At 38.8% G+C, this 27,037-nt stretch overlaps 1 protein-coding gene across 3 annotated transcripts; it reads left to right on the top strand.

The window, feature by feature from the left end:
* Nucleotides 1–2,546: 2,546 nt before the first annotated feature.
* On the top strand, nucleotides 2,547–26,519 carry crfb1 (cytokine receptor family member b1). Of its 3 annotated transcripts, none has more exons than XM_055230740.1 (9): nucleotides 2,547–2,643; nucleotides 4,801–4,976; nucleotides 5,846–5,963; nucleotides 13,737–13,888; nucleotides 14,367–14,533; nucleotides 14,626–14,776; nucleotides 14,843–14,973; nucleotides 24,479–24,671; nucleotides 25,432–26,519. In XM_055230740.1, exons 2-9 carry the CDS (start codon nucleotides 4,931–4,933, stop codon nucleotides 25,818–25,820), a joined length of 1,347 nt encoding a protein of 448 aa, XP_055086715.1. In that variant the 5' UTR covers nucleotides 2,547–2,643; nucleotides 4,801–4,930; the 3' UTR covers nucleotides 25,821–26,519. The 3 variants fall into 3 exon arrangements, with proteins under 3 accessions (XP_055086715.1, XP_055086714.1, XP_055086713.1); XM_055230739.1 differs by having other exon boundaries at nucleotides 2,568–2,643; nucleotides 4,693–4,976; nucleotides 25,432–26,518; XM_055230738.1 differs by having other exon boundaries at nucleotides 2,573–4,521; nucleotides 4,693–4,976; nucleotides 25,432–26,518.
* Nucleotides 26,520–27,037: the final 518 nt, after the last annotated feature.

Genomic DNA, 27,037 nt, shown 5'->3' with positions numbered 1-27,037 from the left:
CATGAGACGTCGCTGCCAAGCTGTCATTGCGGCAAATGGTGGAAACACCCGCTACTGACATTGTCAATTTTTGTTATTTGGGGCTATCCTTGTTATTGTCTAAATTTTTGTGGTAATAAATATTAAACTCATGAAAATGGTGTTTCCTCTCATTCATTATTAGTAATATCAAAGGAAACTTGTCCTTATTTCATTAAAATTCAGACCAAATAGGAAAAGCACTCCTTTAAATAACAATATCCCTAACTTGTTGCGAGTAGTGCACTTACCATATATACACATAGACATAGACTCATTCAATTCAATTTAAATGCAGCAAAATGTCACTGACAATAATTTTGATGTACAGTGTTACTGTCAATAACACGAGGCTTTTTAAAATTGCAACAGAAAGAAAAACATACCAACAATGGTAAGAACAAGAATACAGCAATGGTAAGGAAACAATACGCATAAGGTAGAACCAACACCGATAGAGAGAAAGTGCATTATGACTTTATATTTAAACTCTGTAGTCAGACCAGACCATGTCTTTATATAAAAACTTTATGAATGGTTCGGCATTGCTTTTGTTTTAAATCCAGAGCATTGCACACTTTCACCCCACATACAGTCACACAAAACACACTGCATCAGCGTACGAAAGCTTCTTTTGCACTGGGACTCGCTGGAATTGTACTTCTCTTTTCATCACCTCACAGCCTCCATACGCCACACTGTGGTCTAGGCCGCAATTACAACACTTCAGCGGCTTGGTTTTGACGCACTGCTCGTACTCTGCTGCCGCGCACCTCCTTTTCCCTTCACAGTTTTGAGCTGTGTGCCCAAATTTTTGGCACTTAAACAACCGAAGAAGACATGGAACAAATTCTCTGACAGAATAGGTTAAGTAACCCATAAACACTTTAGAGGGAAAACTTCCTCATCAACTTTGAGTAGAATGCTTTCACTAATTCTTTTTTCTCTATTTTTTAAAATATAAAGTCTCATTACTCTTTAAGTTCTCCTCCTCTCAATTTTGCTTTAATTTACTCCACTGAAAAGGAAAAGGGTTTAGGAATCCCCCAGATCACTCCCTTGCACGGTTTGAGACATTTTTCCACAGGACTCACGCTTGTTACTTTATTTTTCTCTATTTCCTTGAACTTGCATGCTCTATCTTGCACTTCAGTATTGCAAATGACAGTTAGGTCCTCATCTCTCAAAACGTTTCTCATAGTGATCTCTCCAGCTTGGTTCCTCAGGATTGTAGTTATCTTCACTGGATTAATTCAATTTTCCTCTCGAATCTCACACGACTTTAAACTCCTTTGTTTCCTGTCCCATTTCCACTTCTCTTCCCCCAGGTCTTTGCGCCATCCAGTGTATTATTTTACTTTGTGTAATTATTTTACTCATTAAATGTTGGCTGATTTGTAATTATATTTTTAACAATTACCCATTGTTTGTTATGTTAATGTTCTTCAATTTTTGTGATTTGCTTGGCCTAATATAATATTTTGTATCTCCTTTTGCTGTGTTCCCTTCATTCATTTGGTTTAGTCCATGAGAAGCAAATATTTTGAACGTGAATTGCTTTGTAAATTTAAGTTGGCTACAGTTGTAAAATGAAATGTTGAAATGGCGAATGATGAATTCTGTTCATTATTTTTCAATGAATCAACTGGTTAGGAATACAAATGTTCATCTAATAGTTTGAACATAATCAGGCCAGCCCAGCCTATAAGCAGACTGGGAAACATTAAAATCCACCAGCAACAAAGAAAAAATGTCTAGAATTAAGAAAAAATCTTGACCTCCCTCATATGTTAGTCTGATGTTCTTGTGACTGTTGTAGTTGTGACATTCTGGATGTTTTCAGTCTGATGTCGGTCATAGAAATACAAATACAATTGGTCAAGATGATGAGAGCAGAGTAATAATAATAATAATAATAATAATAATAATAATAATAATAATAATAATAATAATAATAATAATAATAATAATACATTTTACTTATATAGCGCTTTTCAAGACACTCAAAGACACTTTACATAGAAGAACAATTTGAAAAAGTACAAAGATACAAACATTTAAAATCAATACTCATAATAATTAAAGATTAAAAGCAGCTTTAAACAGGTGAGTCTAGGTGTTTTTTGAAGATGGTGAGGTCAGTGCAGTCTCGGAGTTGTTGTGGTAGAGTGTTCCAGAGGGTGGGGGCAGCGATGGAGAAGGCTCTGTCTCCCCAGGTTTGGAGCTTGGTCCTACAGGGGAGGGAGAGGAGGTTTGCGTTTGAGAAGCGGAGGGAGCGAGAGGGAATGTGGTGATGGAGCAGATCTGTGAGGTAGGAGGGGGCCAGGTTATGGAGAGCTGTGGTCAAATGGTGATTCACAATGTTGTCAAATGTGAATCACCAATAGCTGAGCCAAGAGGCATCCGCTGTCGGGGGCCCCAGAGACAAATTCAGCCTAGGGCCCCCTGAAAGCTCGGGCCGGTCCTGAACATAACACATTACAATTGTGTTCGCTTTCTACTTTCACTTTCAGGACGTCAGAGCGTGCGTCAGGCGAGAGGGAGGCACGAGTTGTTTCATTTAACTTTGACCGAGCGGGATCTTCCTGTGTATTGCAGCGCATTACACGGTCGACCAGATCTCCGGTAAGTGTTGCTTTTAATGGTTTCAGTGGGCATTGATCTTTGGTAAGAACACCGTAGATCTAGGCGCTCTATGTGACGCCATTTCATTTCGAAAAGGCAGCCTATTTTTTGTTTGTTTACGTCAGCCATGCCCAAACTGTGGCCCGGGGGTAAAATGCGGCCCTCAGACCAATTTTTCTAGGCCCTCAAGCTTCCAGATGAATTGGCCCAAATTACCTTAAATAGTACTTTTTACTGTATATTTCTGAAAATCAGCTTTAACGAGCCCATATCAAATATTTAATATGTCCCATTGAGGATGTGAGCATGAATAAAGGTCTAGTGGTCCAGTCTAACTTGTAATAATAACGCAAATTTAAAGTATTCACTGTAGTGGTGACCAGTCTATGGCCCTAAATCGTCTCTCAGCTTTGTCTGTGGCCGTATATGTGGCCCTTAATGAGAAAAGTTTGGACACCCCTGGTTTATGTCAACAGTGCTACTCCACAGTTAAAAACGTCCTTATTCCCTATCACAAACTATGGCTTCCTTTAAGAGCTAGGCCTAATGTCTACCTACCAGAGTAGTCAAGGCTAAATAGTTTTCTGATAATTACATCTTAGCGGCATAGATGGACAGTCTGTGTGTGGAGGCGCATTTATGGTCCAGGCTCTACGCACTTCTGTTTTAATGTTTGCAGTGTTCTGACTTTGTGTTACGTGCGCGTGATGTCGCACCTGACTGCTTACGGTAAAGGGTTCAACATACAATTGTCTTAGTTGGGTTTGTGGTTATTCATCTACAGAACCGTAAAGTTAGCATCATAGGCTATCCCATGCAAAGTGTCTTCTATTACACAGTGTATGGTACAATAATAATACCACAAATCATAGAAATGATAACAAATACAGTCAGTGGTTCCAACCGGTTCCAGCAGTCCCTGGACTTTTTAAATTTTCTCTTTAATACTTTGATAATTGGGCTTTTTGTAATTGTACTTTATCAAATGCCCATGTTCTGCCAAACTAATATGAACTAATCTGGCAAAAACTATTTTTCATTTCTTTTATAGTAATAGCCTACATGTGAAGTAAACAGAATAATTATCTATGGATGTGTCCATGTAGTGTACTGACAGGCACAGTTTTGTTATGCATAAAATAAGATAAGATAAGATATGCCTTTATTAGTCCCACAGTGGAGAAATTCCAGTATTGCACCGCACAGTTCAAGAACAGCAGGAAAATGGTAACATGCAATAAAACAAGATAATAGATAATAGCTTAAAATAACTTAAAAATACACTTATAAACTAAAAATAGACTCTAATGTAACACACTGTTTCTTATTATGTACAATAAGAGTAACAGTGCAGCATATAAACAGAATAAATCTCAGTAAAGTGACTTCAGTAAATATAGACCAGTGCACTGTTTTTATTGTGAAATATATAAATATATATATATATACAGTTGGAACAGTCTTCCTGAAGATGTGAGACAGGCCTCTACTTTGACAATGTTTAAATCCAGACTCAAAACAGTTCTGTTTAGCTGTGCATATGACTGACAGGTTTTTATTCTGCACTCTTCTCTTTTAATGTTGATTTTATGATGATTATTTGTGATTATTTATGTTTGATTTGTGTGATTTTAATGTCTTTCTTATTCTGTAAAGCACTTTGAATTACCTTGTGTACGAATTGTGCTATACAAATAAACTTGCCTTGCCTTGCCTATATAGAGAGAGGTGGATTCTGTTGCCATGGCAAAAAAGGTAGAAAATTAATTGATGAAAAAGTTTGAAGTGGTTTACAGGTTGAAGTGAAACATTCATTTCTACTCTCCAAATTGGAGCAAAAAGAAGGCGTTGCATATCATCACAAAAGGGGAATTTGTGGTAAGAAATCTGTAGACCCAGTAAAAATGTGTCTGAATACTTCTGAATGAGTGCCAAGTTTAGTATTTAGAATCTTAAAATCTCCATTGATGACATTAGATTGTGTGAAAGCTCTGTAAAGTATAACAATATAATCTTGAGCTCTGTTTTTCTTGTGTTGTTTCTGTATAGGCCTGTCCTTTCCCCATTCAAAAGATATCATATTTGCTTAAATGCAAATGGCCCAGTGGTACAGTGTTACAGTCTATTGCATGACACTTCCTATAACGCTGTCCCCAGGATGTTTCTCTGTTCACACAATGCCTGAGCCTGAAGCCTCTGCTAACAGTGGTTGTCCAGTGTAATGAACCTACCCCAGCTGCTGAGGTGTGTCGGCCCAGAGAATCCTCACAACAATGCCCAGTAAAGAATGAATCTGCTCCTTCTGGCATGCCTCATGGTATGCCTCTGCACAGGTCAGAACGCATTTTTAGAATACACTCAACCAGGCTAATCATCTGGAGCTAAATGTATGCTCAAGTCTATCGGTTATGATATGGGGTTCTTTAATATGGATGAATATAGAACATGCTACATAATACATTTTAGATAGTCCTGTCTGCAACATCCAACTCTTGATCAATAAAGCTTGTTCTTCAAATGTGGTCAAAACAGCCAAAAAGTGTTTTTCCCCATCTCAGTTCTGGTACAGAATTATACACTCATGCGATATTGTTATGAATGATCCACCCAGCTGCCATACATTGTAGTTCTTTGTAATTTGTAGTTCTGAGGGTGTGCCACCTGTTTGTCTAAGGCTATGCCTTGAATATTTCACAAATAACATTAAACATCTAGAAAGAGAGACAGAGCCTTTGATGTGTACACAATCACACATAATGAATTAAGATGATTACCATGTTACAACCTTTAAAATTTCAGATCTTGACTAGGAATATCAGGTTCCACAGTGACTCTAGTCTTGTTGTTATGCCCTTAAAGCTAGACACTTCACCACACTTCACTGTTCTTAGCATGAATGTGGTGTGGTGGTCAGATGGCACAGATAGGCAGCATTGCTTCAGTCATCATTGCTTGCATTGGTTCTATCCAGGGCAACTATTGTCTTCAATTGTTACTGACCACCACTGAGTGTAAAGTGTAGAGAGTGATGCATTGCAAAGCACTATTCTTATAGTATGTATTATAGTAAAATTGCAAATAGTGCACCTTAGAGATGTTTTTCTTTATTTATTTCTTTATTTCATATAATCCTACTTTTGAGAACTATAAACCAGGTGAAGCAGTTGTCTGGACAATGACATGTTGTGTGTTCTGGTTGCAGCTCTGGTACCTCCTGCTCCACACAGTCTATACATGTGGAGTTTTAACTTCAGACATGTACTCCACTGGACTGCAGCTCCCGGCTCTCCTCCAGGGCTCGAGTATCATGTTTATAACAGGTAAGGCTAGTGCTATAAAATTCATATAGTATTGTGTGGAGATTGATTGGGTGCACTTTATTATCTTATCTTTGTATTGTTATCTTTGTATTCTTTATGATTTTTTAACTGTGTGCAATTTGTGTGCAATTTGTGTTGTGTCTCTGTTTTGCTGCTGGACAGGTGAATTTCCCTGGCTGGGGATAAATAAAGTATTTATCTATCTATTTATCTATTTATCTATCTATCTATCTATCTATCTTATGCAAAACTGATTCATGCAAGCTTTCATATATGTTATAATAGTGTTACCTCACCTCATACCTGCAGGTGAAGTGTGTGGAGTTTAAAAACATAGTGAAGTGCTTCCTGTGTTACCACTTAGTGACATCAGAAAGAGCGTTTTCAATTTGAAAATAAAACACAGGCTAAATTTGCATGGGTTGTTTTTTTAAACATGTGTGAATGAAACAAAACAACTCCAGTTATGTATGTTTTTATGACGGAGGATAAAAGTCACATTGAAAAGATAAATTAAATTAATAAATTAAAATCCTAACATTTCGACATTAAAGTTGTAATTTAAAGAGAATAAAGTCAAAGCCAGAAAAAGTACGTTCAAAGTGATTTAATGTGAATAAAGTCGAAATTTTACGAGAGAAAAGTAGCTCTATAAGAATAGATAGATAGATAAATTTTATTAATCCCCAGCCAGGGAAATTCACCTGTCCAGCAGCAAAACAGAGACACAACACAAATTGCACACAAATTGCACACACTTATAAAATCACAAAGAATACAAAGATAACAATACAAATATAAGATAATAAAGTGCACCCAATCAACAAGAGCTGTTATACAGTCTTATAGCAGCAGGAATGGCTGATCTACTGAACCTCTCAGTTCTACAGTGCAGCGAGAGAAGCCTGGTACTGTGGCTGCTTCTCTGAGCTGACACAGTCTCGTGCAGCGGGTGTCTGCTGTTGTTGAGGATGGTCTGCATCAGACTCCTCATCCTCTTCTCCACCAGAATAAAGTCGTAGTAGTATGAGAATAAAGTCGTAATATGCTGAGATCAAAGTTGCAGCCAAAAAAGACATAATTTTACCGAAAATAAAGTCGTCATTTAATCTGCCAAATCAAAGCGGATATAGACTGCAAATGACTAGTGCTTAGATGAGTTAAAGCTTACATAAATGCCCATAAAGGAGGTCAGACTTTGAAATCCTGACATTTTACGCATACCATATATTTTAAAGTTATTAAACAGATCGCCATTGCTCCCCGTACGCATCAGTCACAAACTATTAAATGAAGTAGGCCACATTTTATTCCTGTAGAGTGACTGGACTCCTCCTTGGAAAAACCCTGCAGCGTTTAGCACTCCGTGGGGTTCAGTGGGCAAGACACAGGCTGTGCTCTGAGCCACAAACAGGTGGATGTATGATCTTTACCCGTACTCCGCTCTGTGTAGCTTTGTTTCTCTAGTATTCATCCTCCCTGTTCTTTGAGCAACTGAAGTGTCTCTAATTTGAGTTTTGGTTTCCTTCCTGCCCAGATGAAGTCCACCATGGCTTTGTTAATTACTTTTATATCTTCAGATTTTAAAATCACAAAAAGCACGCAAGTAGGGTACAATATTTTGGGCAGGATAATCATTTTTATTAGAATGATTCGCCCCAGAATGAGATTGGTAGTGCATCTTGTCAACATCTCACAAATACTCACAATCATTCCATTAAAGTCTTCCTTGTATAACAGAGTCAATGTTGGTGTAACCTTTACTCCCAGGTATATAAAACCCGACGGCTCCCAGTGAAAGGGCTTAATATACACAAACTCAACACTTATCGACTCAGCCAAAGTGAGTGTTGAGTGTTGGTCCCCCAACCCGAAGGTCGGAGGATCGAGTCCTGCTCGGACCAAGTTCTGTCATTGTGTCCTTAGGCAAGACACTTCACCCACATTGCCTAGTATGAAAGTGGTGTGTGCGCGAATGATAGGTGGTGGTCGGAGGGGCCGATGGTGCAGATTGGCAGCCTCGCTTCCCTCAGTCTGCCCCAGGGCAGCTGTGGCTACAATAGTAGCTTACCATCACCAAGTGTGGAAATGAATGAATAATGACTATAGTGTAGCGCTTTGAGAGGCTTTGAAAAAGCACATTACAAATGTAAGCCATTATTATTAGGCCCGAGCCTGGGACTCCGTCCCGGCGAGGGACTCATTAAAACCGCGTCCGAAACCCGGAAAATGGCAAAAATCAAGTAGTAAACACGCCCCGACATGGCAGTGAGTGGTGTCAAAAATTAGAACTCGACGAGCTCTAATTGTCACAAAAGACCCCGAGAAAAAATAACAAAAGACGACTCGGTAGCGCCACCTCAAACTTTCATTTTCATGGGGCCAATGGGAGCCCGACTCGGAAAAAAGTCGACGTAAAAATCCGAAACTCACATCAAAAAACAGAACATGTCGGGACATGACAAAAATGATATTATGGCCCCGCCCTAAAATGTACAGGAAGTCGGCCATATTGGATCAAACCCGTGAACGGCAAAAGTGCACACCCTCGCATTCAGGACATTTTCTCACACAGTTTTCATCACAAACACTTCAAATTTGGCCAAATCCCACTAAACCCATGTGTGATTAAAGATTATCAATTACATTTTGATTATGACTTTGGGTGTGGTCAGGGTGAATTTTCAACAAAATCGCAAATTTTGGAATATTTCAAAAAAATATTTCTCTTTCACACATTTTTTGTTGGGAAAACGCTAATACAGCGTTTATGCACATTTGTGAGCTGAACGCAATGATATGCAAATCAAGGCACTCTCTCACAAAATGCCTCTCTAGCGCCCTCTTCAAATTTCATTTTCAAAAATTCGTAGAAGACAAGCGATTTGTCGTGGACGTGTCAAAAAATTCACAGGGGCCTTATTTGTGATGGGGCACAATGTGAGAAAGTCACATGACTGTAGCTGTTATGGTTTAGGAGAAAAATAATGGGTGGAAAATGCGTTTCCATTATTATTATTCTTCTTATTTTGGTCGCGACTTTGAATCCACTTTTGACCCCCTGAACGTTAACGAAAAGTCAATTTTATTGGACCCAAAATTCAAGATTGGTGAAAAATTAATTATTTTGATGTTCAAAAAAATTAATGTATCAAAATGACTCAATAGCGCCACCTCAAAATTTGAAATACATTACGGCAATGAGAGACCTTTTTCATCGTAGACAAATGAAATTTGGTACAAACATAGAACATGTCAAGACAAGTAAAAAATTATATTATGACCCCACCCTAAACCCTACAGGAAGTCAGCCATTGTGGGCGGAACCTCATTTTTTCAAAATATTACCTCTCACATTTGGATTTTTTGCGCCTTGGATTTTCATTCAAGAAACTTGCAAAATGGTCAATATTTACTAGATACATGTGGGATTATAGGGAACTCTTCTGGAATTTTCTAAATTATAAAATGTGGGTGTGGCCAGTCTGCAAAGACAAAAGACGTTTTTTGAAGTTTCTAAATGCGTGTAACTCACACAGTTAGTGTCCTATGTCCCGGCAGGAATATACTTTTTTATTCAAACTGTTGATCTGAACACATAGATATACAATTTACACAGGTCAGACAATAAATTGCTCCACAGCGCCCCCTTGAACTTTTGAATTGGACCAAAAAAATTACTTTGACATAAACATTGGAAATTTGGCATGGACATCCCTATTCATATACTGAACAAAAAAGTCAATGACACCATACCTCTATTTTCTATGTTACCGTGGTAACATAATAAACGTGTCATTGAAATGAATGGGGTTCAGAGTACTGGTCTTTGTTGTAGACTAAATAGATGCTCTACACTCATCAAACTATGGCCTAAAAATCAAGATTGGAAAAAAAAGTTGTATTTTGATGTTCCAAAAAATTAAAGTATCAAAATGACTCAATAGCGCCACCTCAAAATTTGAAATACATTACGGCAATGAGAGACCTTTTTCATCGTAGACAATTTAAATTTGGTATATACATAGAAGATGTCAAGACAAGTAAAAAATTATATTATGACCCCACCCTAAACCCTACAGGAAGTCGGCCATTTTGGGTGGAACCCCATTTTTTCAAATTTTTACCTCTCACATTTGGATTTTTTGCGCCGTGGATTTTCATTCAAAAAACTTGCAAATTGGTGAAAATGAACAAGACCCATGTGGGATTATAGGCAACTCTCTTGGATTTTTCTACATCATAAAATGTGGGTGTGGCCAGCCTTCAAATTAAAAAGCAATATTTTGAAGTGTTAAAGTGTGCATAACTCACACATGCAGTGTCCTATTTCCCGGCATTAACATACATTTTGTTTAAAATCTTGGTCTACACGAAATGATACACAATTTACATATGTCAGAATTTTTTTTGCTCCACAGCGCCCCCTTGAACTTTTGAATTGGACCAAAAAAATTACTTTGATGTAAACATTTGAAATTGGGCATGGACATTTGGCTTGGCAAACTGAACAAAAAAGTCAATAAGAACATATCTCTAATTTCAAAGGTGTTGCCATGGCAACGTCTGACTTTTCTCATTGAAATACATGGGTAAAGGCACTCTCTCACAAAATGGCTCTCTAGCGCCCTCTTCAAATTTAATTTTCAAATATTCGTAGAAGACAAACGCTTTGACGTGGACGTGTGAAAAAATTCACAGGGGCCTTATTTGTGATGGGGCACAATGTGAGAAAGTCACATGACTGTAGCTATTAAGGTTTAGGAGAAAAATAATAGGTGGAAAATGTGTTTCCATTATTATTATTATTATTTTGGTGGCTGAATTGAAGCCACTTTTGACCCCCTGAACGTTAACGAAAAGTCAATTTTATTGGATCCAAAATTCCAGGTTGGTGAAAAATTTATTATTTTGATCTTTAAAAAAAATTATGTTTAAAAATGACTCAATAGCGCCACCTCAAAATTTGAAATACATTGCGGCAATGAGAGACCTTTTTCATCGTAGACAAATGAAATTTGGTACAAAGATAGAAGATGTCAAGACAAGTAAAAAATTATATTATGACCCCACCCTAAACCCTACAGGAAGTCGGCCATTGTGGGCGGAACCCCATTTTTTCAAAATTTTACCTCTCACATTTGGATTTTTTGCGCCTTGGATTTTCATTCAAAAAACTTGCAAATTGGTGAAAATGAACTAGACCCATGTGGGATTATAGGGAACTTTCTTGGATTTGTCTACATCATAAAATGTGGGTGTGGCCAGCCTTCAAATTAAAAAGCAATATTTTGAAGTGTTAAAGTGTGCATAACTCACACATGCAGTGTCCTATTTCCCGGCATTAATATACGTTTTGTTTAAAATCTTATTTTGAGTGCATAGATATGCAATTTACACATATCAAATATTACATTGCTCCACAGCGCCCCCTTGAAATTTTAAATGGTACACAAAAAAATTACTTTGTCACAAACATTTGAAATTTGGCATGGACATCCCTATTCCGATACTGAACAAAAAAGTCAATGACACTATACCTCTATTTTCAAAGGTGTTGCCATGACAACATCTGACATTTCTCATTGAAATACATGGGTTTTGGTCAACAAGGATGAAAAATAATTACTTTGTCATAGACCATTGAAATTTGGTACACATATTCCTCTCATCATACTGAACAAAAAAGCCAATGAACACATACCTCTATTTCCAACCGTGCAGGCGTGAAAATGTGATAAATGGTGTCATTGGAATGAATGGAGTAGTATTACTGAGACGTTGATTTTGGGGGGGGGAACGATGTAAGCGGGAATGAAAGGCAGGATCTCCGCGGTGGCGTGTACCCCGCAGTCGCAAGGGGTGGCGAGGGCCTTTATCACTGCTTGCAGTTTTAATTATTATTAAAGTCATAGTAACAGATTTGTCAAAGTTCACTTTGATATAAGGCCAAACTCTCCAATACATCTAATCAGTACTAGTAGAGATTTGGAAGGATCAGTCAAGGTCAGAAGGATGTCATCTGCATACAGCAGTATCTTATGTTCTTTATCCCCAATTTTGACCCCATGAAGATTTGGATTTTGTCTAATGGACAAAATAATAATAAAACTAATAAAACTTGTTTAGTCTGCTTCCACTATTCCGCTAGGGAGCCTAGCTTCTTCAAAAGATTTATTATAAACTCTAAGTAATAAGCTGCCCATTTTCCCCTTTATAGTCTTAAAAAACTCTACTGGAAAGCTCTGGACATTTTTCCCAGACTGAAGTGTAGATATTACTTTGTCCAGCTGAGTTATAGGTAACTCCAACAGGTTAAATTGAGCATCAGATAGCTTGGGAAATTCCAGGTTAAGCCTTAAAGTGTCAATCTCAGAGCTGTACAATTTTATGTAGAAATCTCTAAAGCTTGTGTTAATCTCTCTGTTTCCTACATGCCTAACTTTATTAGAGTCCGTAATTGCTCTTATAAAGTATTTGAAGGAGCATTTCTTGCAATACGAGCTAGAAAATGGTTAGGCTTATTAGCTGATTCAAAAAGCCTTTGTTTGGCAAACTGAATATCTTTTTCAGCTTTATGTGTTATTAAGCCATTCGAGGCCCAGGACCTCCAGTATCCACTTTTGAAAAATGTCCACTGGCAAGGCACACTCCTCACCCTCTTGCAATTCCACGATTCTTACGTTCTGCCTATGGCTCTGGTTCTCAAAACTTTCCAGGCTCTCCATAGCACTGTGAAGCTAAGCCTCCAAAACGCTAATACGAGGCTCGCTCGGCATCGTCCAGGTCCGACACCCTCTGCTCCACCGTATCAATCCTTACTAGTAAATACTATTTACCAGAGAGTTCGTTCAAAGGCTTTAGCTTGTCATCCAGTATTCGGGATATAGTAGCAGTAACCTTATCCACAATAAAATTGTTTTCATCTCGATAGTCTCTCACTAGGCCCACATCCTCGGTGTCATCCATGACCTGGTCCGCTTGGCTATTGCTTATTATTGTGTCGTTACAGCTTAGATCCTCGTTTACCCATTTCTCGCTTCTTGCTTGTGCCAGACTGAAAAAGTCATCCAACAACATCACACACCCAATGAGGCAGTTTATATTTAAAATGAAAAATACATATTTTACAAGACATTTTGTGCACAGCTGAAAAACACGCATCGACTCGGTGCATTGCCTCTCCTCCATAATTAATTTTTTTAATATGACCGTTATACACCTTTGTCTGTTTTTGATGAGTATGCATTATAACACAGATCAATAATGTGTGATATAGGCCCTTTAATTAAGAACTGATATATATATTCATTTTGACAAGGTTATTTAATAGTATATTTTAACATTAAAAGGGCTGCGCAATTAGTCAAATGCTTATTGAAATTGAGATTTAGTTATTTCTAATCTAATGTCTAATAATATGCTTGGGTCTTTTTTAAATGAGAGGTGCTCTGTCAGTAAAAGAATGTGATCTGGAGCTGACGGAAGACCTTTGAGGTACAAATTGGGCTATTTTTGTGTTAATTTGTACTTGTACTAAATCTGACTTGTTTCTTTTCGTGTAATCAATATTGAAATATATTTTATTTTGCTTTTGAAAATTGTTCCAAATGATACATTTTTACCATATTGTCCGGTCCTAATTTAAATTATTATTACTACAATGTCTTGTAGTCCGTGTTGCTGTAATAAATAATATTGTAATCAAATATTTATGTAAATATATTTTTATCTTTCTATGTATCACAAAAATATTGTCCTTGTGTTGTCAAGGTGTCAAGGTGATAAGGTGGGTACCACTAAAAAGACTTGGGCTGCTGTCCAACTGAAACCTGAAGACAAATACAGACTCTGTGTGCGGAGCCACTTCAACATGACGCTCTCTCCTCCATCCAAGATCATCTCTTTCACACCATTCCTGAAGAGTGAGTCCTCATGTTAGCTTTACCTCCTCTGTACCTTGGCCCTTCCAAATTGGTTAAATGCGCCTTCCTTATCACTGACTTGGACGTGTTCCATCGTCAGCCATGACAAGGACCATCTGAATTCATCAGTGAAGTTAGAAAGAAGCAAGGAAAGGACCAATTATGCTTCCTTTCATAGCTCCTTTAGCATAGGAACCTCGGGAGCTATGAGGCATCCCACATTTCACTGCGCAGATCAAACTGAAAGTTTTTAAATACTAATTTACAAGTTTTACATTACAGAATGTTAAAATAAAAAAAATCTGCATAAGTAAACTCATCTTTACAACATATTATAATGGCTTACATAAGCAGCAGGTTTTTGTTCACCCAAATCATCTTTTGGAGCACTTAAGTGAAAATCACCCAACTCAAATTTTTAGTCTGGAGCCCTGCCTTTATCACTGCTTGATTAAATTGTATTTGTTTTGATTTTCAGCCAACATAACAGCACCTAATTTGACCATCTCTGGTTGCGGGACATGTATTCAGATGAATATTTCTCTGCCTAAACCTCATCACACATCTGGGCTCCAGGACATACGGGATATTTACAGAGATATATCTTTCAATGTTTCCCTGATGAAGAAGGGGCAAGAGACTAGAGTAAGAACTGTGATAATTTATGTCAGATGGCTCTATTTTAATATGACTAAAATTCTCAGTCATATTAACCTTCATCTGCTTGTGACACTCAGACCTTCACAGAGACTAAGAGCCAGACTGTGGTCTTACAATACTTGTCTCCAGGCACAGAGTACTGTGTTCAGGTGGAGCCCCGTTACCAGGACATTATCTTCCAGCATTCATCATGGACATGTGTTTTCACCAGCCCAGCTCGCTCGTCAGGTAAGCCACACTCTGCATTCTTTGTTCATGAAATAAGCTCCAGTGACAGCTGTTTTGTGTGTGAAGTGTTTGCAGGTATGGTCTCAGTGGCTGTTCTAGTGGTCTTCCTCCTCCTTGCTGTAGGCTTGGTGTTCTTTGGTCTACAGTACACTGGGATCATCTGCAAGCTCAGAGAAGCCAAGCCACACACTCTCATTGTAAGTCTTAATCATAATGGTAAACAAACCTAAAAACGTAATAACAAAAAAATGGCTACATTACATATATGGCGCGAGATTTGATATTTGCAAGTAAGCACAGTGAGGATAGGTGAAACAGGCATTTTCTTTCTCAAGCCTCAAAAGCAAGACAATATAGAATTACTGAAACCGATTAATTTTATTAATTTATTTATTTCAGGGACAGTGCATATTAATCAACATTTCTGTAAATATGCCAGAATTAGCCAAAAGCTATTTTTCATCCATAGTCCATTGACAGCAGATACTGTCCATCTAAAAACAAGAGTAAAAATTACAATACAATAAATACATAGAAGACAGCCGAGAAATATATACAATATTACATAAGATGGCAGACTCACAGCAATCATTCAGGTACATACCACCACTCATAAAGAGAGCAAATACATACACACGACAATCGCACACAGACACAGGGCAAGAGGGCAGCAGGGGGCAGCGACAGCGGATAAAGTCAATGTTCACACATATGGTTTGCAATTAGCCATTGTTTTAACTGTATTTTAAAGGTGTGGTCAGTGTTAGTGGATCTGAAGGTTGTGGGCGTGAGGTTCCAATCCGAGGCAGCACGAACAGAAAAAGCTGTTTGCCCATAGGAACTTTTCCTGAGGGGAATGATGCAGTCTCCTCATGCTGCTCCTCTAGTTCTACTGTGGCTGGTGGTTCTGATGGAGATAAATTGACTGGGTGGTGGAGATGATAGACCATGAATGATTTTATAGATAAGGCAGAGACTAGAGTATTTGATCATGTTATCCAGGCTAAGTAAGGGGTGTTTTTGGAGTATTGGACAGTGGTGAAAATGGTTTGGTTTTTTATCCAGAATTTTAACAGTTCGCTTGTAGAGTGATTGCAAAGGTTTCACTGTTGTCGTATTTGCCAGGGACCAGACGGGTAAACAGTATGTAATGTGAGAGAGAATCATTGAGTGCATGAACATTTTAGCTGCTTGGGTAGACATTTGATACTGAATGTGTTTGAAGTTGCAAATACTGAATTTTATATGATTACTTATTTTATTAAAGTGAGATTTGAATGATAATTTTGAGTCTATTAGAATTATATTAGAATTTTCAGTCTATTTATATTGTGGGACAATCTGCAGCTGTTCTCCAGAGACAAGTATGTCTGGAACTGTATGGGAAGTGTTGTTGGATTTACTGAAAATCATTGCTACTGTGTTGGATGTATTCAATTTAAGACAGGAGTGATTTAGCCAAGATGAGATTTAAGCCATGGAGTGAGTGAGTTTCTCCGCAACCTGGGAGATGTTATTGCCGTGTGTGTATTACCGTGTCGTCAGCGTACATTAGTATGTGGACATCGTTGCAAACGGGGGGAAGATCATTAATGTATAGTGAAAATAACAGTGGCGCTAATGTTGACCCTTGGGGAAGTCCGGTGGAGAAAGTCAGTGCTGAGGATTGTTGAGAGAGATTGTTAAGATTCGATCCATTTCAGTGTATCTGGTGAAAAGTTAAATGTACAGAGTTTAGACATCACATGGTTCCCGTTTACAGTGTTAAAGGGCTTTTTTAGATCTAAAAATACAGCCCCCACTACCCCACCCCGATCTAGCAGTCCTATGATGTTTTCAGTAAAATAACAAGTTGCTCTTTCGGTGGAGTGATTGGTTCTGAAGCCAAACTGCATGGGATGGAGAGTATATTGTGTGGTGTTCAGATGTGTGGTAATTTGATTTGCTACTATTTTTTCCGCAATTTTTGAAACTGTTGGCAGAATATGGGAATTATAACATTGGGAGGATGGACAGATTGATGAGTTTGCTGACAGGTCATGTGATGGATGAGGATATGTGCTTGAGCATAACTGCATTCATGCCAAAAACGCCTTTACATCTGGATGGTCTAAGTGCTTTGATACGTCTGTTTCTGTAATGGGTTGGGTCTGGTGAGTTGGAGTCCACTGCGCGTGTCTTTGGGATTGCAGGCATAAAACATTTAGCTATGTTGGCTACAGATTCAATAAAGTAAGAATTGAAGGCTTCAGCTATAATAGGAGAGTCATTTGTAAGTCGGTCATTTATTTTGATTTCCAGGTTTTTGTTATCTTTTGTATGCTGTCCTGTTATTTTCTTTAGTTGATCCCATATCAGTTTTGAGTTTCCACTTGCTTTCTTGATTAAACTGAGAAAGAAATTCGCTTTTGCTGTCCTTAATGCTCTTACTACTCTTGTTTCTTAACATGGCAAAGAAACCTCGATCATGAGTGGTTCTTGTTTTTAGTGCTTTTTTAAAGGCATGGTCATGCTCTTTCATTTATTATATCTGTATTTATCCAGGGAGTAGTGTTTTTGTATTGCTTGAATCAAATTTTTTGAGTGTAGTCCCCTATGGTTTTCTGGAGGGTATTTTGAAATGTAATGCTGTCCTTCTCACCATCAATGCCGGACAGTACGCCATCCCGATTTAATTTTATTTTGGGTATCCCAGTGGTTTCGCCTGACTCAGCAGATGGATAGAAGCGCTTTTTGGTAACTTTCCTGGCCACTAGAGTGAGATTGTGGTCAGATAGACCTGTTAACATGTTGAACAATTTGACAATCCTTTCTGGCCGATTAGAGAATATTAGGTCAATTTGTGTGCTGGAAGTTTCATTTTTTTTCTTGTGGATTTATCTTCCCAGTTTATATTAAAAGCTCCCATTATTAAGACTTCCTTTTCGAGATTATATTCGCTTATTTTTTCAAGGTTGTCATAAAAACTATTCAGCTAATGGGTGTCGATAGAAAACAACATCAAAAGACATTTGTGGTAAGAGTAATACCTTCAGTATCCAGTCTCGCGTTTTTACGCGGAGAAGTGACGGAACAGATTTCACTTTCCTGCAGCAGATTGGACATGGAGGCTCTAACTTCCTTTGTGGACATAATTTCTTGACTGGATTATATTCTCTGGACCTTTACGAAACGAATGAGACCAACTTTGTGTGAATATGTTGATGTTTGACAGAACCAGAGCGCTCAATGGTAAGTGAAGTCCAAATCCACATTTCTGACTTCTCTGTAAAAACGGCTTTCCTGTCAGCACTGTGGTGATTCGAGGTGTAAATGGTTTACATATTCAGAAAGATGAATGCCGTAGCTTTCATTTGATGTGTAGACTGTTTGTGTGGGTGACGCAGAAATACACGTACATTGCTGTAAAGTTGTAACGTGTAACGCGGGCGGGCCGTCGGAACGCTAAGTGGTTAAGTTGGCGGCGCTCAAGTGACGGAAATGTAACCGAGAGAATCCGGTCATTTTTCAAAATAAACTATTTTTCAGACTCAGATAATAAATACAACGGAAATAATGAATTATTTCTTGGACGGCCGGTGGCCCGGTACCAATTGATCCACGACCGGTACCGGTCCACGGCCCGGTGGTTGGGGACTGAAGTATTATTGTATTACGAAAAAGGATGGAGACTGAAGTGTTAAGAACTAGGTAACTTTAATACACGTCCAGAGCATAGGTAGTGTTACATATATATCACTCCGCGTAGCTCACTATATTCTTCGTATACAAGACATATTACAACATCCCCTTTGTTTAGTTAACTCTCACATTCAACAAAAATAATCACATAAAGTGGCTAAGCTTTTCTTCAGATATCTTGACAAAAATATAATCAACATTTTGTGCTACATTCTTTAGAGAACAATATTAAACATAGCATTCTGATTTTAACAATATAACTTTTTTCTTTAGCTTGCATGTAGGCTTAACAATCAAATTAGTAACCATTAATCACTCACAACCAACAGATTAGTTTTTTTTCTAAACATAGTCTTTGTATTGGGTTGGCTTGTTTATAACTCTGCCGGATCTAGTGTGTACTTGTTGTACAAGTTTTTGTTTTTCACAGTTCTTGTCTGTTTCACGTGGTGTTTCATGGATTGCTTCTGCAGAGTCGTTGTGACCTTCGTGAGTTTCAGCTTGTTGTAGTGGCTCTGCAAACTGAATCCTCCTTGTGTTGCTCTGTATGGTTGGTTTGAAAAGTTCTCTTAAGTGGCTCCTGCAGCGTCTGATTTGGTTCCCATTTGGTGTTTGAACAATGTAACTCCTTGGCTCACTGCTCTTTTCCACAATGGTTGCTGGGTGCCACGTTCCCCTTTCTTTGTTCAATACAGTCACATGTTGTCCTGGGTGAAGAGGTGGTAATTCCTTACGACTGTTTCTGTCATGATGTTCCGTCATGTCTGCTGTTCGTTGTTCCAGTTGCAATCTGTGCTCTTCTCTGCCAGGGTCTGTTCGACTTGGTAGAAGGGTAGTGATGGGTCTGCCAAAAATCAGCTCTGCAGGTGATGAGAGTTTACTGTCAATCGGTGTTGCTCTGATCTGTAGTAGTGCCTTTTGCAGATTTCCGCCAATCTTCAGTGTCTTTTTAACAATTGATTTGATGTGTCGGACGTGTCTTTCAATGAATCCATTGCTTTTTGGGTAATGGGGGGAGCTTGTGATGTGTTCAATACCCCATTCCTCTGTGAACTTTTTGAAAGCTTCTCCTGTATACTGTGTTCCGTTGTCCGTCAATATTTCATCAGGACGTCCAAATAGTGACGTATACATTTGCATCTTTTGTGCTACTGCATGACTTGACGCTGTGTGTAGCTCATCTACTACAGGAAACTTAGAATATCTGTCCACAGTCAATAAATATTGACGACCGTTCACTTCAAATAGATCTGACTGCCACGGCTTGGTTGGTACCTTATGTGGGTGGAGAGGCTGTTTTGGGTTTGCATCCTGGTGTTCTATACATATCGCACAGGATCTGCATATCCTCTCAATGTCATCATTCATTTTTGTCCAGTATACACTTTCTCTTGCAAGACGACGTGTTTTCTCGATTCCTTGATGACTTGAATGTAGTTGTTTTAATATACTCTCTGTCATCGAATCAGGAATAAGCACTTGTCTGCCTTTGAATATGACTCCTGCCTCTATAGCAAGTTCGTCCCTGAATGACCAATAGGCACGTAGATTTTTTGGGAGATCAGATATTTTTTCTGGCCATCCTTGATGAATCACTTCCTTCAGTGCATTTAGTTTGAGATCTTTGGTTGTTTCTGCACGAAGAGTGTTCTGTTTTTTGGGAGAAAAGTTGATAAGTGCTATAGTGTGCATTTCAGGGTCTTCTGTTTCAAGAACTATTCCATCAATACGCTCGTCCAGTTCTATTTCGCTACTGTTCTCAGGATTTGGTAATCGGCTAAGGGTGTCAGCCAGGATCACCTGTGGTCCAGGCCTATACATGACCTCGAAATTGTAACCTTGCACTTGCACCAGCATTCATTGTAACCTTGGTGGAGCCGCATGTAGTGGTTTTCGACATATGGTTACAAGTGGCTTGTGATCTGTAATCACTATGAATGCTTTGCCGTACAGATACGTGTGATACCGTTGTATACCATAGACGATAGCTAGCATTTCTCGCTCAATGTTGCTATATCTAGACTGCGTATCTGTGAGTGTTTTGGATCCAAAAGCTATAGGTTGGCTGTTTTGCACGAGTGCCACCCCTAAACCTTTCTGTGATGCATCTACTTCGAGTGTTAGAGTCGTCTTAGGATCGTAGTATTTCAAACAGGCATCTTCAGTGATTATTTCTTTCAGGTCATCGAAACATTTTTGGTAGTTTGAGTCCCATGACCATGGTACGTCATTTTTTAGTAAGCCTCTTAAGGTGTGTGCTTTGTCTGCAAACTTTGGTATATAGGGAGACAGATAAGATAACATCCCAATGAATCTGTGTAGTTCATCTTTGTTTTGGGGTGTTGGCATTTTTTGAATGTCTCGGATCTTAGTCGGATCTGGTCGGACCAAAAAATGAGATTTGGTTTTGCTTGATATTGCATTTATCACTGTTGAACACCAAACCTGTGTTTGCAGCACGTTCCATCAGGCTGATTAGGTTCCTGTTGTGTTCCTCCTCATTTTCCCCATAAACTGCAATGTCATCAGCAATGCTCACTACTCCTTGTAGTCCCTCCAGGATCTGATCCATCTTGGCCTGAAAGATATCTTGAGACACACTTAGTCCAAATGGTAAACGTTTCCAGCAGTATCTGCCGAATGGAGTGCGAAATGTTGTTAATAGTTGTGAGTCTTCATCCAAATGTATGGACCAATATCTTGCCTTTGCATCTAATTTGCTGAATATTTTCGCTTTTGCAAATTTTGGGTTGAGCTCCTCAACAGTAGGAATCTTGTGTGGACACCTCTTTAAACTGTTGTTTAGTTTTTGAGGGTCGAGACATACTCGTAGGCTTCCATCTTTTTTAGTACTATATGCTAGGCTGGAGCACCAATCTGTGTGCACTTCTACTTTTCGTATCACATCCTGCTCCACAAGACTATTCAACTCTTTTTTGAGCTTGTCTTTTATGTGAATGCTGCATTTACGTGGTGGGTCTTGAAATGGTTCAGCGCCCTCTTTGAGCAGTAGTTTTGCAGTACCATTGAAGTTTCCGAGTTTGTCAAACTGGTCTGGAAATGCTTTTTTTTAGATCTCCTACAGTGTTAATGCAGTTTGGTGTAACTACTTTGTTTTGTATTGTTTTAGTCTCTGTGTGTGCTGTTTTGCTGGCATTAGTCACAGAGTCCACATTCACAGTGACAAGTTTAAGCGCTTCAGATGTAGGTAAGCCAACTATTGCCGGACCTGGTACATCCACAACATAGAACATGGCGTTAACCCACTTGGAATCTTTCCACTGACATGGAATGTCTATTTTTCCATAGCAGTGAATCCTGTGTCCACTGTACGCTGACAGTTTTGCATGGCTCTTTTGCAATCTGTTCATAGCCTGACGATTTCTGCCGTACATTTGTCTGTATGTACGCAGTGGGAGGGTATTTCCTGATGCACCTGTGTCAATCTTTAGTCGCAGTGTATATTTCTGGTGTGGTAGGTCAGGTGGTTTCACATTTAATACTGTATATGCTTCGTCTCTTGGTGCTTTAGTATAAATACTGTGCATGCATTTTTCGCTAACTGTGACACAGTGAAACTGTCTTTGATACATGTCATCCTCACTTGAGTCTGTAGTTTGTATGGCGTACATTTTATTTGCCTTTTTGTGGTCATTCTTGTATGACTGTGACTTATTTCTTTGTTGCTGCTTGGAGTGCTCTTTATGCTTTAGTTGCTTTCTTTTTCTACAGCATTTAGCCCAGTGTCCTTTGATGCCACATAAATGTCACACATCATGGAAAGCAGGACATTGTCGTGGTTTATGGTCTGATCCACATTTTTGACACTGACGCCCTTTAATAATAGCATCCATTTTTTCTTTTTGCGCAGTTTTGCTTACCTCCAATTGGTGCAGTTGGAGATTTCCTGCTGTTAGAGCTTCATGTCAACACTTCAGCGAGGGAACAACCTTGTGGTTTACTGTAAAGCTCATTTCTGAATGCTTCGTGTGGTGTACTGGCTATAATAAGTTCAATGAGACGTTCATGGAGTTCCTCTTCTGTGAACTGACATTTTAGTGCAAGAGTTCTCGCTCTGGTAACAAAATCATCAATACTTTCATCTGGTTTTTGTCTATATTGCATGAGATGAAGTCTCTGAATCCTGAAGTTAACATCAAGCTTTAACTGACCTTCGAAAAATGTCCACAGTTTTGACGGCACTTTTTTTTCATCTGCTGTTAGCCCGCTAGCATTTAGCCTCTTTAGCCCCTCATCTCCGATACCTCGGCATATTTTCCTCGCCTGCTTTTCTTCGTCTGTTATTTCCTCATCCTCTAGGTACAGACACATTTTCTGCTTGAATAACGAGATCGCCTCACCCAGATCCGGGTCAGACCAGTTCATGGTAGGTAAATGTGATGCCATCTCGTATCAGCAGTTATCTTTAGCGTGCAGTGTGCAGTTAGCAACGGCAATTATCCTCGGACAAACCAATCGCTTCCATATACGCCGTGGGAGAGGAGTCGGGCCTTTTTTCTTCATTCCTCAACTTTCCGCTGCCACCATGAAGTATTATTGTATTACGAAAAAGGATGGAGACTGAAGTGTTAAGAACTAGGTAACTTTAATACACGTCCAGAGCATAGGTAGTGTTACATATATATCACTCCGCGTAGCGCACTATATTCTTCGTATACAAGACATATTACAACAGGGACCACTGATGTAGTCCATTGTCGGTTACGCGCTGGCTCTGTCTTTATCCGTTATTGTTTGTATAATGATGGGAATATGAGGGTCATAGCCAGAAGGTGCTTCCCATAGCCAAAGTTTGGCTTTGCGTCGTACTTTGCTTGTTTGTGGAGCAGTTCCAGGTCGGTTGGATAATGATTCCGATAAAAATAAGGTTGTTCCTTGTTTGCATATTTAGAGTAACAGATGACTGTCGGTGGTTTAAAGTTAGCAACCAGCATGTTCAGTAGGAGAGAGCAGTAACTACACCAGCGCATCCTGCGGCCATCTTGTTCATGTAATCGATCAGAATACAAATTTGAATAAGATAATGATGGAACACCATTACATGGTTAAAAGCTCATTAAAGTTGATATTACATAATGTCAGATGTCAAATACACATAAAAGCTATTATCTACAATTTTGGAGTATATCCATTATATGTGACTATACCCTCACTGTAATTTGGAGTGTGAAAAAGCTCACCTTGCCTGTATTACTTTGCATGTCATCAACATTCCCTGGGGGTATGATGCAAACTATAGGCATTGCTCTATCTGCGTCTTTAATATGATCTTTATTTTAACACAATCTGACCAAAAAGAGCTGACTTAGTTAGAACTACAACAGGTAAGATGATTGTACTCTTAAACAAGTCCCTCTTGTTAGGGAAAATAAGTGTTGTCGTAATGAGTCCAAAGTTGTAAAGAGAGGCAGGAGACTCTGGATGTCTGAGGCAGGGGAAGTTTATTTACCATCAATTCGGGACCTAGTGACTTGAATACTCTACACTGCACGTTAGTATTGGCTATTCTAGCCTGACTACACAAGGAGGTTTAAATAGGAGCTAAGAAGGATAGCTTGGAGACAAGCTGGCCAAGATAAAATGAGAAATGCATAGCATACCACTTCTGAGATAAGTTGACCAAGGAAACTGATGATGTTAAAGAAGGGCAAATTCTGTAATAGTCCACAGTTAGTCACTCTCACCTTTTTAGTTGAAAATCACCTAAACAGTAACATGAGCGCTCATATTGATCACAGGCTCTTGAAAATGAGTAATTTAAATCTATTAGATATTTTTTCTTGAGTTTTCAGACAATGTGTGCATTGTGTCACCATGGTAACTGCTGAACATTCCACTAGAGAGATACATGTAGAGCATGATGTTACTGCAATATGCAGTGGTGCTACAGAGGCATTTTGCCATGCTTTACACATAGCATGTTTTGTGGCCTCAGTTTGTGTAAAATTGAGCAAAATAATTATAAGTTATTAATCCAAATAACTTGTGGTGTTTGGATAGACGAGTTTAAGGCAGCACTCCCTTCTGGTCGTAGAGAGAACTTTCCCAGAGCCCGTGTCCATGTCCCCGCGACCTGAGAGACTGCAGTACAGTCCTTGGTACCAGGAGGACCAGGAAGGCAACCAGGTGGAAAACCAGCAGGAAGACCAGGAGGAGGACCTGTACATGGATCGAGGAGTGGACTTGTCCTCAGGTACAAGCTAGATCTGGGGTGCTAATTCCTGTTGTTTGGATTTAGTGTGATGCATGTTGTACATCAGTTGAATTATATGTTGCTAGACAAGAAACCACTAAGGCATCATTGTCAAATCTTTATAAAATATAAAATGGTAAACTTTGAGAATTTGATTGTGTATTTGGATGTGTGATTAATACATTTAATTTTAAACAATGTTGCATCTGCACCACTTAAAAGATTTGTCCAGCTTTGCTCTGAACAGAACACTAGAACATCCAGGGTCCACAAGCCACAATGACTGCAGACTCCTGAAACCGAACCAAGCCTTCATACAGACAACATTATCATACAAGGGCATTAAACAATGGAACCATCTCCAAGACAGGCTGAAACTCTCCTCTGACCTCTGAGTAACTTCTCCTATAATGAGTCCTTAGGTCTTCTCCTAAAAAGTCCTTTAAGAGAGTCAACACTGTCAACACTGATTTGTATTTGCAGGTGGTAGCTTATATGGCAATTTTTGACATAGTATTTGAGGAATTTTAAATGTGGAAATGTGGAGTATAATGTTTTTAAATGAAAGAATGAGAGAATGCATGTTTGACTGTAAATGGGTGTGTCTTTGGATGTATTTTAATTGTTTGTTGTCTGCCTGGGAACTATTGATGGAAACTAGCTTTAGCTAGTGCAAAGCATCTCTTTTATGAAATGAATGTGTTTGGGCATGGTTCCTGTTAAAATAAACCAACTAAAACTAACTAACTTTGTCTTCCAGATTCCAGCTTGAGGTGTGGCCATGTGACTACAAGTATCCAATCAGCAGCAACTGTCACCGATCATTCTGGACATCCAAGTGAAGTGATGGATCAGCAGAGAGAAGAAAAAGAACAAATAATGAAAGCGGATGATCGAGCAGGGAGGAGATCACTGGACAGTAAAGTGTTAGAATGGCGCAAAGTGCTGGAGAGAGATGAAGGTGTGAACCTGTTTTCAGTGACTGTTGCTGCTCTGGATATCAGGAGTGTGGAGGAACTGTCTGATGAGCTGGCCTTACTACACACGCCCTGCCATACACTCCTGCCTCTGCAACCCCAGGACGTCGACATAGACCACAAGTACGCGGCAGACCTACAGGAGAAGAGCAACTATTACATGCGTCATTAATGAACAATTTCATTAAATTATTTTATTTTATTTTTTTTTGGGGGGGGGGTTACTGCTACTTTAAGAATACTTTTTTACCAGTACCAGTTTCTGTATGAATCATCAAAATGCAATAATTATTGTTCAGAAATTCCCTTAATTTGTGGTAACACGGCCTAATGTGTTAAAAGTTATTAGCACTTTTTTTTTTTTTAAACGTTTCTTTTTGGTACTGTAGTGCTACCCAACAATACCTAGCTTTCCCCATTGTGAACTTAAAGTTGAACGCTAAATCAACTTTGTATTTACTACTAAACTGTGTATAGGGTGTTTTTATGGTATTGTCCACTGTTTCTATTCTTGTTTTAGCAATTTTACGGCAAACTACGTAAATTTGTAGTTTTGTGTAAAAAAAAAAAAAAGTCCAAAACTTTTGTGTGTGCTGTTTCCAGCAGCCAATGCCCAGATACAATCAGGTGTTCCTGATTACAAACACCTGACTGGTGTTTTTACCTTATTTAACACATCTCTATATGGCACCTCAGATGTTCTTGGTCGCCCACTTCTCTGTCTATCTAACACTGTCCCTGTCTCCATAAATTTCTTGTGCCATGCACGAATTGACGGACCTGATGGTAGATCCCTTCCATACATTGTTCTGTAGTTTTGGTGAGTCTGCATAACCAATTTTGTCTCAATAAACCATGATACACATTGTGCCTTCTCTTGTGGAGTAGCCATTTCTTAGGGGTTCATTCAAAAGCATGCCTCTTAAAATACAAAAATGCAATGTGATTAAAACGTTTATAACCACTGAGAACTATAGAACACATCTAATTAATATAGCTATCTTATCAATTGCCTTTGTAAATTATAATTAAATTGTAAAGAGACTTTATGAACACCCTGTACAATTGTGAAGAGGATAGGTATGTTTATAAAGTAAAGAACAACACAGTAGAACCTGTTCATGGAAATTAACTAAGTTTACAGGAAGTTTTCCAACAGTAAAGGGACAACGCAGAAGGTAATTTAGACCTCCCAATCTATTGAAAAATATTCCATAAACTTGTTGGGTTTTTAAGGAATCTTTTTAACCAGTTAATTTTTAAAATCTGATTGAATGCCGTAAATATCAAAACATCTAATCTCCATTCAGCCATAAGTGCACTGTTGTGCTGAGCGGTTAACTGTAGATCACGTGCCTTCCAGTTAGTTGCTGCTGCTACAACACGCGA

This window comes from Periophthalmus magnuspinnatus, chromosome 21, assembly GCF_009829125.3.
Source record: "Periophthalmus magnuspinnatus isolate fPerMag1 chromosome 21, fPerMag1.2.pri, whole genome shotgun sequence".
Classification (NCBI taxonomy): Eukaryota; Metazoa; Chordata; class Actinopteri; order Gobiiformes; family Gobiidae; genus Periophthalmus; species Periophthalmus magnuspinnatus.
This window is presented reverse-complemented; position numbering and strand designations above follow the sequence as displayed.